This window comes from Mytilus californianus, unplaced genomic scaffold (assembly GCF_021869535.1).
Source record: "Mytilus californianus isolate M0D057914Y unplaced genomic scaffold, xbMytCali1.0.p SCAF_3, whole genome shotgun sequence".
Classification (NCBI taxonomy): Eukaryota; Metazoa; Mollusca; class Bivalvia; order Mytilida; family Mytilidae; genus Mytilus; species Mytilus californianus.
This window is the reverse complement of record NW_026262679.1, coordinates 70,969,486-70,982,386: the sequence shown is the minus strand read 5'-3', so window position 1 is coordinate 70,982,386 and position 12,901 is coordinate 70,969,486. Positions and strand designations below refer to the sequence as shown.

The window sequence follows — 12,901 nt, the reverse complement described above, 5'->3', positions numbered from 1 at the left end:
CTAAATACATGGTAAGATTCAGCATATCAAAGAACCCCATATATTCAATTTTTGTTGAAATCAAACAAAGTTTAATTTTGGACCCCAATTTGGACCAACTTGAAAACTGGGCCAAAAATCTAAAATCTAAATACATGTTTAGATTCAGCATATCAAAGAACCCCATATATTCAATTTTTGTTGAAATCAAACAAAGTTTAATTTTGGACCCCAATCTTGGACCAACTTGAAAACTGGGCCCATAATCAAAAATCTTAAACACATGTTTAGATTCAGCATATCAAAGAACCCTAAGAATTCAATTTTTGTTAAAATCAAACTAAGTTTAATTTTGGACCCTTTGGACCTTAATGTAGACCAATTTAAAAAACGGGACCCAAAATTAAAAATCTAAATACACGGTTAGATTCGGCATATCAAAGAACCCCAATAATTCAATTTTTGATGAAATCAAACAAAGTTTAATTTTGGACCCTTTGGACCTCAATGTGGACCAATTTAAAAACGGGGCCCAAAATCCAAAAACTTAATACACGGTTAGATTCAGCATATTAAAGAACCCCAAGAATTCAAGAATAAAACCCCATTGAAATTGATCAAGAAATAAGCAATTTATACGAAGTATCTTCTTTTGCACAATACTGTGCAATTGAATATTTCTTGCTATTGCGCAATACTGTACAATTGACAATTTCTTGCTATTGCGCAATATTGTGCTATTGGATATTTCTTGCTATTGCGCAATACTGTTAAATTGAAGATTTCTTGCTATTGCGCCATACTGTGCAATTGAAGATTTCTTGCTATTGTGCAATACTGTGCAATTGAAAATTTCTTGCTATTGCACAATACTTATTATATAATAATTTACACATCCTGTTTGGTGTGTATCTCCTACCATATCATTATTATTTGCTTTTAAATATAAATCAGAAATAACCAACTAAAAATGGAAAATTTTAAAAGAAAAAAAAAAGGAAAAAAAGAAAAAAAAAAAAAAAAAAATCCCCCCCCCCCAAATTTTTTGAACCCCCTTTTGATTCATCACCCCCAAACTCAATCCCAGCCTTCCCTTTGTGGTATGGTACCTTGCAGTACAATTTCAGAGAGATCCATACACTTGAACACAAGTTATTGTCTGGAAACTAGAAAAATGCTTATTTTTGGCCCCTTTTTGGCCCCCAATTCCTAAACGTTTTGGGCAATTACCCCCAAACTCAATTCCAGCTTTCCCTTTGTGATATGGAACCTTGTAGTACAATTTCAGAAATATCCAAACACTTACACACAAGTTATTGTCATGAAACTAGAAAAATGCTTGTTTTTTGCCCCTTTTTTGGCCCCTAATTCCTAAAATTTTGAGGCAATTACCCCCAAAATCAATTACAGCCTTCCCTTTGTGATATGGAACCTTGTGGTACAATGTCAGAGAGATCCATACACTTACACACAAGTTATTGTCTGAAAGTTACAAAAATGCTTATTTTTGGCCCCTTTTTGGCCCCTAATTCCTTAACTGTTGGTACCATAACCCCCAAAATCAATCCCAACCTTCCTATCGTGGTATTGAACCTTATGGTGAAATTTCATGGAGATCCATTCACTTAAACTAAAGTTAGAGTGCGAAAACCAATGTGTCTTCGGACGACGCCGGACGACGACGACGACGACGACGACGCCAACGTCATACCAATATACGACCAAAAAATTTTTAATTTTTGCGGTCGTATAAAAATTGGGTCCCAGTTGTCTGATTTACAAATATCTTTTTTTCTCTTAAATCGCTGAACCAATTAAAATCAAGTTTGCAGATTTTTTGTTTGTGATATTAAAATGACCGCAAGCTAAGGTAAAAGTAGTTAGAGTGAAATGAAAACAAACTGGTCTAAGCCTTATTATTTGATGCAGAAATGTTCCTTAGAATTTACTCAACAAGTGTTGTCATACTTTGGTCTTTATGAAAAGTCCAATACAGCCTCCAAGGGGCCAACTATAAGGTCCACTACATTTTTAAAGATCTTCTTTTCAAGAATCTTAACTTGACAGGTATGTTCCTGTGAAGTCTTAACTGTGTAGTTACTTTCAAAATTCATGTGTTTGGCTGATACTTTTAAACTAGAGGCTCTCAAGAGCCTGTGTCGCTCACCTTTATTTACTGATGCTTTGGAAATCATGTAAAATAAGGTTAAAATCATAATTAATAGTATTAGATATTAGATATTATAATGATATCTAAGATAATAACAAACTAGAGGCTCTAAAGAGCCTGTGTCGCTCACCTTGGTCTATGTGCATATTAAACAAAGGACACAGATGGATTCATGACAAAATTGTGTTTTGGTGATGGTGATATGTTTGTAGATCTTACTTTACTGAACATTCTTGCTGCTTACAATTATCTCTATCTATAATGAACTTGGCCCAGTAGTTACAGTGGAAAATATTTTGTAAAAATTTACAAAAGTTTACAAAATTTATGAAAATTGTAAAAAATTGACTATAAAGGGCAATAACTCCTTAAGGGGTCAATTGACAATTTTGGTCATGTTGACTTATTTGTAGATCTTACTTTGCTGTACATTATTGCTGTTTACAGTTTATCTCTATCTATAATAATATTCAAGATAATAACCAAAAGCTGCAAAATTTTCTTAAAATTACCAATTCAGGGGCAGCAACCCAACGTGTTGCCTGATTGGTCTGAAAATTTCAGGGCAGATAGATCTTGACCTGATAAACAATTTTACCCCCTGTCAGATTTGCTCTAAATGCTTTGGTTTCAGAGATATAAGCCAAAATCTACATTTTACCCCTATGTTCTATTTTTAGCCATGGCGGCCATCTTGGTTGGTTGGGCGGGTCACCGGACAAATTTTTTGAACTAGATACCCCAATGATGATTGTGGCCAAGTTTGGTCAAATTTGGCCCAGTAGTTTCAGAGGAGAAGATTTTTGTAAAAGTTTACGGACGACGGACGCAGGACGACTGACGACGGACGCCAAGTGATGAGAAAATCTTACTTGGCCCTTTGGACCAGGTGAGCTAAAAATAACTGGTTATGCATAAGAGTAGTATGTAACCAGTTATTTTAATCAAAGTACACAATGTGCATGGTATGCATGGTATGTATGTGTTGTGTACACGTAATAATGTTTTCATTAAAATGTTCTGGAAATTTTTCATACATTGTTTCATGCAAAATTATATATAAAAAAATCTTCTCGTGTACAGATTTTTTTTTTGATCAATACTATGTATTATATATATTTGACTGTATCTTGTAGTCCTTGTATTATTCATTTATTGTTTATGATTTAGTGCATTAAAAACACTCATTATTAGAATTTGTATACAACATACACATGACATAGTTATAACATACGCATACATATACCAATAAATTCAAAATCATGGATTTAGTCATAAGAACCAAGTTCTGTGATATGAAGGCATTACAGATTATTCCAGTTACATTAGCACTAACATGTTATATTCAATGTTAAAAAGCACTAAAGTGTAGTTCTCAAGGTGAAGCACTAACATGAAATATTTAAGGTTAACCAGCACTTCAATGTAATTTTCCAGGTTTTACAGCACTTAACATTTCTTGAAGAGGAAGAGTTGAACATTGGAAAATAAAATCTTAAATTCATGAACCTTGTAACACTTGAACAACAACAGCATGAACATACAAATTAAAGTATATTTCTAAATAAAAGTTGTAATATTTGACTTGTCTTGACATTTCAAGGCTTATGGAGGTGTAACATCATCATGCTGATCACTATCAGATATAGTTTATTCTTTAATCATGTATCCAGAAGCAATACACACCATTGATCAGAGAAGTTGTTAACAATGTGTATGGGGCAATTTTACCCGCATAAAACAACTAACTTTCTTAATGTTTGATATCAAAATTTTGTTTTGCTTTATCGAAATTTAAAGTTATTTCAAAAATATATGCTTGATAACATATTGAGATAGGAATAATCCTTACATAATGAGTTAATCTTTATACATAAGTACTTCCATAAGCCTTAAAATCTCTTGGTCAGTAAAATGTATGGACATAATGATATCAATTAGTAAAAAATTTTTTGCAGAAAGATTGAAATTTGTTCTGTATTTCTTTGTACTCTTTAATGTGCCAAATCCTGCCATAGGAGTCTTTGGTGACTTGACTTCAACATTAGTTTCGAAAATGAATTCTTTTCTGACACAGGATGTATCTTCCTTGGCGGGCCATTTGAAGTCATTTCCGGTTGATATCTTTTTCATAAAATTAATTTTAAAAGTGTCATCCACCTTTTCCACAACAAGTCCAGTGAACCATTCGCTCTCATATGCAACAGCGACGTATTGACCCACTTTGATTTCATCATCTGAAAAGTAAATTGAAGTAATTAAAAATATATCTTGACTATGCTAACCCTAAAGGTCTAGAAAAAAAAATGAGACTATTTTTTTAACTAAAATAAATTAATTCACAATATACATATGTCCTGTCCTCCGACTACCACAAACACACTATTAGCTAAGTTTAATTTAGAATATGATAAAAAAAATTCTAGTATCTTCTACACTTTCATAGATTTTTTATATGGTTTGTTGATAAAAATATGATGTATTTCTCTGGTTTATGACACTGGTGTGCATAAAAAAACTTAATCATGTTAATGGATAGGACATTTTCTATTTTGTAGTACTAGTATTAATTCTAATTATGTTCCATTATACATGTATTACTTTAGGATATCATTATAATTTTCCATTTTCTTTGTTAATCATGTTTGTTGTTGGTTATTGTCTAATTTTCCTTACCTTTGCTAATGTCAGTAGCCTCAAATTCCAAAATCCCTTCCTCAGTATTCATCTAAAAAAAGAAAACAAAACAATGAGATGTAAATTAAAACGTCAATTTTCCCTTTCTTGGAAGGATGCAATGAAATAAAAATATGAAATTGACATACATAATGTGTTCATTTTTAGTCAAAGTCATTTTATGGAACACCATAGAAGTCTTACCATGAACAGTTGGGGATGTCATTATAAAACAATACATTAAATATCAAATCTATATCTTCAAGCATGAAGAAAAAAAGTGTGGAAAACTGATTTGTCAGACTGACAGATGGACAGAGTGCAAACCCAAAGTCCCCTTCGACTTCATTGCTAGGGGACTAAAAAAAAGTTTAATATTAGCATTATACTAACGAAAATTTTAGTAGATATATTACCTGCAGCTGCAAAAGATCCTGGACAATGGGATATCCCAATTCTTCTGTTAGAGTAGCAGCATACAAAAAGCTAAAAATAAAAATAAAGTCAAACAATTTTTTCAAGTTTATTATTTATGTTGAGACAAATTAATGGTATTTTGTCTTATCACTAATTGTAAATTGAGAATGTGATGTAAAAATAAATTCCACATTGTACCTGTAACAGTGTTTTTTTAGTTGTCTGTATATTTCTAATCCTTACTGTTAAGTCCAATTTTGGTTGTATTGCCATTTTTACTTATATTGTGTTTGTTTTGATCACACTTTGTCAATATAATGGCATGCTACTAGACTGTTGTCAAGTGAGAGATTTGGCTAGGTTTAATCCACTCTTATGAGTAAGAAAATGTCTGTACCAAGTCAGGAATATGTCAGTTGCTTTCCATACATTGATGTGTTGGATCATTCTATTTTGCCATTTGAATAAGGACTTTCCTTTGAGTTCAGTATATTTCTTATTTTACTTTTTTCTTGTACATTGTTCCAATATCGTTTTCACTTTACTGTTAAAAGATAAAAAAAAAAAGGGATGATATGAGGTAAATGTACGTGTGACAAAAGCACATAAAATACATGGAAAATAGAAATTATCAAAAAACAGGGATTTAATTCCTGTTCCTCATTGACAGTAGTTGTAGAGTCTTCCACAATGAACGAAACATTCATACTTTACAACGAGGTCAAGACAACCCCTAGCGTCAACTTAAGGATGTTCACTTGTCATAATTTGGAACTTTTGTCAGATTTTCGGAATCCTCTGGTTTTATCCATTCGTATGCATTAAATTTTTTTGCCCATTGACCCCCATTTTTCTTTATATAAATCTTTTATATGTATAATTATAAGCCATCTGTAAAAGTCTTACAAAATCTTTGTTATTTTTTAATAGTTTTTGAGAGCTTTAACTTGTCAATGATAAAGCTATGAAAAGTCAAGAGAAAACATTTTCCCGCCAAAATTTCAATGGCTAATATCTCGAAAAATCCTTTATTTATCCCCTTTCAATATACACTAGTGTTATGAAAAGCTTGTTATTTTGAAACTGAGTAGCGAACTTCCTTAAGTGGTACTATTGATAAAAGATGAACCACAGTTTACCATCTTAACCCCACCCACCTCTGAATGCCAACTTGTGCGATGCTTAAAGTCTGACACTAATCAATTTAAATAAATTACAAGTTCACTTTACTGATAGTGTTATCTCTTTGATCATTGTTTCTTTTCTTCATATTTGTCACAAACCTGTCGTCTTGCAGAACTTCTTCGTAATGTGTTTCTTCTTTCTCTTGAGTAACATCTTTTTCTACGTCCTCTTGGTCTTTTTCTTTCTCTTCCTTCTCTTGATCTTTTTCTTTCTCTACCTTCTCTTTCTCTTCCTCCTGGGCTTGATCGTTTTCTTGCTCTACCTTCTCTTGATCTTTTTCTTTCTCTACTTTCTCTTGATCTTTTGCTTTCCTATCCTTTTGTCTATCAACTCTGACAAGAGAAAAAATACATTGATAACTTGTGACAAATAAGAACTCTTACACAACATGTAAACTTTCCAATTCGACATATTAAAGATAAAAAGATTTTTATATATATATAAAATGACGAAGGCCGTAATGGCCGAAATGTATGGAAAATTGTGTTATAGTTTTTATTATACAATCATATATATATGTCGAAAATAGTTGTTGCAGTACCACTGAAACTTGCATATATAAATGCATTGAAATGGGGTATTCAAGATTTCATTTTAAAACAAATGAAAACATATCTCATAAAACAGAAGCCAAATACTGCTACATACTTGTTTATAACAGGACTCTGGTCACTGTCATGACTGCTTATATTGATCTTATCATTCTCACTTTCACTACTCTCAGTACTGCTACTTTGGATGCTGTCAAAAAATAAGAAATTGTATTATTTCGGTCATTTTAAATGAATTGATGAAAACATAATACAACATAAACAATTCCGGTGAGATGTCTTAAGGATGTAATTAAGTTAAGGTTTTGTAATTATTTGTCAGATGTTTGGACTTAGCCCCATATTACCCATTTTTTGGCATACAAGACTTCAAATAACCAGCTCATAAAAGGTTCCTAACAAAATTTGTAGATTTAATTTCTAATGTTAAAGACCAAAAAAATACATCTTTAATTCATTTGTGATAACAGTTACAAGTAATTTAAATTGTTTTAGACAAGTTTCAGTGTCAGAATGTATTATATAGATATAAGAAGATATGTGCTTACTAAGTGCCCTTCTTTCTACCACCTCGTCCTTTTCCTCTTCTACCTCTAATGCCTTTACCCCTTCCTCAATGTGGCCTGCCACAAGAAGTACCTCTTTAAATAATTAAAAAGTATATGTAATGTTTTAATCAGGATAATTTTTGGCAACATCTCAGTTTTTCTTTTTGTGTGATTAAATGTTTATGCTGTTGTCTCTTTTTTTATGCGTGCTTGACTGTTGTTATATTATTTCAAGTTATACATATGCAGAGAGTAAATATTGGCAACTTATCGACTTGCAGAAGTCATTTGTTGCAACTTTTGATTCCATAAATTCATTTTCTCTTAAACATAGACTCATTCAACAGGTTCAAGTAATATTTTGTTTTCAAATTTTTCAAACTCATGAAACATTTAAGACCTCTATGATTAAATTAATTTTCAATTGTGTCTATAGTTTCTGAAAAGTATTTTTACACAAGAATTGTTGAACCTTATATTATATGATTATGGTAATATACTTAAGTATACTTAATTTAAATGCACATTGACTCTTTCATTTAAATTTTTGCTAATCTTTTTCTTTTCCTAAAGAACTAATTGCCTTCCTTATAATGTATATTGCGTAATTGTGGTATAACCCTTTATAGTTTCTAGTGATATAGAGATATGTTACCTGTTAGGTAGCGTCCTGGAAGGGATGCATGTTGCTTTAGTGGTTGGTTTCCTACAAAGTAAAATTTAAATTTAATTCAGATCCCAACATTCACACAGTTATTACATTGACCATTGACTGATAGCTCAATACACTGTAAAAATAATTTATTTAAGCACAGGCCAAAAAACAACTTAATTTGTAATTGCAAGTAACCGAGCAATAAACATGATAAAATAACTCTTACCTGACAACACTAGATACTATCAAATAATCGAGACTTTTAGGGATGTACTTAGGTGATGTTTTGTAATTTTTATCAGATTTTCAGACTTCTTGGTTTTTTTTCCTATGATACAGGGTAAAGTATTTTGCCCCATAACAACCATTTTTCTTTTCATATAAGACTTCAATCATTTTTTGTCAATAGCTCATATAAGGTCATTTCTTAAAATTTAAGCAGATTGTATGTAGACTTTTTCTAACGATTTTTAAACCCAAATAATACCAAGGCAAATATAAGGTAAAAGTCTGAGTCAGCCTTTTCCGCCATTTTTTAAAACTCAAATATCTTGAAAAGGAGCTACATAACCTATCAATATGTTCAGCTTATTTTATTCTGTAATTAATGCTCTTTCGACTTATCAATTTAAAATCCTTGAATTTCTCCTTAGTACATCCTTCAGATATTTCTACATTAAGTCCTTGTCTCTTTCTTGTTATAAAGGTATAGAACCACTTATTCCACACGTTAATTAAAGGTATGTTGAATTTTTCAGCACAAGTCAGGATAAGGTATAGTTTTGACATGAAATGACTGCTACTTTATTTAAACTTAAAACAAAGTAGCCATTAATACTCAAAATTGCAGAATTTAACATAGAAAGCAAAGGGCTATGAATTAATGGTTTTACACCTAAAGAGATGTTAATTTTAAATGATTTTTTACCTCTGTTTAAATGCTTCTTCATACAGTCTTTTCCTTGCTGTCTTTCTTTGTTCAAATTGCTGTTATGCTTGTTGTGGTTCAATATGCTGTTGTTGTTGTTTAGGATGCTGTTCTGGTTTTTTTGCTGCCATTTTTTTACACATTGTCTTTGATAATAGTTTTTCCTTTACAAATCTTCAAAAGACTTTGGAGTGATGGCAAATTAGTTGCTGCAACTTTTTTAAGTGCCAGTCTTTGTAAGAATCAGGCAATTTTGAAAAAAATCAAAACATGGTCGAAAAAAACCCACCGACCTAACCATCCTATTTTGAAGTTACCCTCATCCTGAGTTAGAAATGGTAGGTCTTTCGTTTCTGTGTGTCTGGTAATTCGAGAAATCTCTTGATAAATTTTGGTTAGAATGATAGCAAATTAAGGAGTTAGCTCCCCTTAATAGTTAATTTCTAGTGCATTTCAACTAAATTATACCTTGAATTACCAGAACAGGAAAAGGAAACGAATGTTATATTAGTGCACCATTATACATTTTGAATATAAATTAATGTCAACTTGAGTGGGTTTTTGTTTGTCATGTTTTCACCACTGCCTGATTTTTAGGCAGATTGACACTTAAACTTTCATGGGAAAAAAGTGCATTAGCTAAGGAAAAAAAAGCTTTTTTCTTACTTTCTTCTTTGATTTCATGTGAAAAAAAAGTTTTTTGTAAAATGCTGACATCCTCCATGGCATTATGTGCAGAAAAATCTTGCTGTAGGAAATATGTAACAAAAAATTGTTGAGAATACGACGATAAACCAGGTTGTGTGAACAAAATAAAAATTTGGTATCAAGAAAACCAGAAACAAAAGTATTAATCTTCTCAATTTTTCCAACTGCTTCTAAAGCATTAAACAGAACATGGCAATCAAAAGATTTGATATTGTGTGAATTTGTGTCCATACAGACATATTCCACTTCCAATTTTCGAGAGAAAATCAATAAATGCATCTAAAGCACTAGATATGTCAGATGTTTCAACAATTTTCCATTGTGATGCATTCTACCATTTCGACCAGTTATGCCATTCACCTCTGATGCTTAGGGAGAAACAGGTATTTTTGGTCTGACATAACATTGCCACTGCTTATCTCTCAGACTGTGTTATGTGGGAGTTGCGACCTGTAATTAAACAAATGTTTGTTAATCACCGTCATAATTGCCATTTTGTAGAAACATAAAATGATCACACATAATTGAAGTGTCTACAGACAATGCTGATTACAGCATCATTACATTATACTCGTCCAACTTTTGTGGTCGCATAGATTAAATCTCATAATTAAATCCAACAATTACTAAAAATATGTACAAAATATAGGTTCTGTTTCTACGGAAAGGAATCATCACTTTCTGTAGATCTGAAACGATTGTCAACCCTAAAACAGGAAGAGGGTATTTGGTTTCATTTGAAAACAACTTACAACTTGCCTCTCATCATTATGAAATTACAAATCATTCCCATATTTAGAAGCTGAGAAATATGTGAAGGAAAATTTCTGGATGTATGAACAAAAGTAGGCAAATTGGTACAACTAAATCCAGACGCCTTAATGCGGAAGCAAAAAAAAAACCAACATAATGTAACATATAGCAAGATATCTATTAACAATCAGGTTTGATATATGAACTATTTTTGAACTAAAAAATATGTCTTTGAGACACAGGGTGTCTATCTATATATGAAACTGCAGATAAAAACTAACCATATCGCTCAGGCAGAAAATGTAGGTCTTAGTGACCTTAATAATAGTGAACCCTGTTGTACTACATGTACCTTAGACAAATCATGCATATTGAGCTATAAATAATTTCCTGTATGAAATTCATTTTTCTTTTAAGCTATGATTTGTAGTGCTCATAAAATAAAGCATATGCATTGGTATGCAATACAAATATTACGAGTACAGAGTGAAATGAAAACTCAAACTGTGTTGAAAATACTAGGGTCATGAGGGTTGATGCTTTGAAGATTCTTATGCAAGGTGCCAATATAATTACAATTTAAAACATGATCTGAACCAAACAAGAGGCTCTCAAGAGCTGAATCGCTCACCTGTATTTCAGAGGAGAAGATTTTTAAATGTTAGCAAACTTGATGAACAAATTGTGTAAAATTGTCTTTAAAGGGCAATAACTCCTTAAGGGGTCAATTGACAATTATGGTCATATTAACTTTTTTGTAGATCTTACTTTGCTGAACATTATTGCTGCTTACAGTTTATATATATCTATAATAATATTCAAAATAATAACAAAAAACTGCAGAATTTTGTTAAAACTACCAATTCGGTGGCAGCAACCCAACAATGGGTTGTTCGATTCATCTGAAAATTTCAGAGCTGATAGATCTTGACCAATTGAACAATTTTACCCCCATGTCAGATTTGCTCTTAAAGCTTTAGTTTTTGAGATATAAGCCAAAAACTGCATTTGACCCCTTTGTTCTATTTTTAGCCATGGCGGCCATGTTTGTCGATGGATCAAAACTTGGGATACAATTTATAAACTAGATACCCAATGAACATTTAGTTAAAGTTTGAAGGTATTTGGCCCAGTAGTATCAGAGGAGAAGATTTTTTAAATAGTTTACGACGACAGATGACAACAGACGACGACGGACGCCAAGTGATGGCATAAGCTCACATGGGGCCCTTTGGGCCCTGGTGAGCTAAAAAGTTGTTTAATGACTCTATTAAGGGGCTGGGGACAAAGGGTGTTTGCTGTTTGTCAACAAAAACAACATCCTTGTGTTATTCTAAGACTCTTTGTACTCAAAATAGGGTGGGTCTTTTCACCACCGAACACCCAAAAAAACCATCAACCACTGAGAAAATCAGTGATTTTATACAAGAAAACAGTAAAATCAATTAAATTACGTCTAATTTTTTAGATGTTTATGTGCATCATTTTTCGTGTAACAAGAATGACCGAATAACACCGTTATTATCCAAATAACACTTGTAATGACCGAATAACACTTGAAATTTTAATATTAGCACATATTGGTGACTTTTAAACATTGATTATTAAATAATATTATATTATGTGTGTATTTTATAACTTAAAAATGATTAACAGAAAGCAGGTAAGTTCATAAAGATCGTTTTAAATTTAGTGTGTACATCCAACATGGCGACCATTGTGATTTCCTTGGTCGCCATGTTAGATGTACACACTATATTTAAAATAACCTTTATGAACATACCTGCTTTCTGTAAATCATTTTTAAGTTATAAAATACACACATAATATAATATTATTTAAAAATCAATGTTTAAAAGTCACCAATATGTGCTAATATTAAAATTTCAAGTGTTATTCGGTCATTACAAGTGTTATTTGGATAATAACAGTGTTATTCGGTCTTTCGAGGTACCGTCATTTTTCTGTTAAAGTCGATTATCAATATAATCCATATAAAGAAGAGAAAAACATCTCCGGATTCATCACTATTTTTCCGGATTACATTGTTTGTGTATAAGAATCATTTGACATCAATTACTGATGAAGGATATTAGTTACCCGAAATATTTAACATTTGTTCATGTCTCTTTTCTTGTTATTGATACAACTATTTTATAAAAGAAGAAAAAAAATGAAGAAAAAAAATTATTTGAGGTGTCCAGTGGTGGTTTGCAGAGTGGTAGTGTTATAGACTCTCCTTTTCTGTTCGATTTTTGGGGTGTTCGGTGGTGTTCGGTGGTGAAAAGACCTACCGCTTAAAATATACGGTCATAAACCGCACAAGTTCGT

At 31.8% G+C, this 12,901-nt stretch overlaps 1 protein-coding gene across 1 annotated transcript; it reads right to left on the bottom strand.

The window, feature by feature from the left end:
* Window positions 1–2,115: 2,115 nt before the first annotated feature.
* LOC127733633 (cilia- and flagella-associated protein 251-like) lies at window positions 2,116–10,586 on the bottom strand. The gene is made up of 7 exons (XM_052242950.1): window positions 10,570–10,586; window positions 7,527–7,586; window positions 7,076–7,168; window positions 6,526–6,759; window positions 5,242–5,311; window positions 4,826–4,877; window positions 2,116–4,386 (listed from the first exon to the last, which is right to left on the bottom strand). The coding sequence occupies exons 1-7, from the start codon at window positions 10,584–10,586 to the stop codon at window positions 4,010–4,012; spliced, it is 903 nt and encodes a 300-aa protein (XP_052098910.1). The 3' UTR covers window positions 2,116–4,009.
* Between the last annotated feature and the right edge of the window lie 2,315 nt (window positions 10,587–12,901).

What these genes read in the sequence shown, in the direction of transcription:
- LOC127733633 (XM_052242950.1), bottom strand. An exon ending in GGTAGAAAGAAGGGCACTTA is followed by an intron (nt 7,169 to 7,526) that starts GTAAGCACATAT and finishes ATTTTTTGACAG; the next exon opens with CATCCAAAGTAGCAGTACTG. An exon ending in GAAGTTCTGCAAGACGACAG is followed by an intron (nt 5,312 to 6,525) that starts GTTTGTGACAAA and finishes TTTTATTTTTAG; the next exon opens with CTTTTTGTATGCTGCTACTC.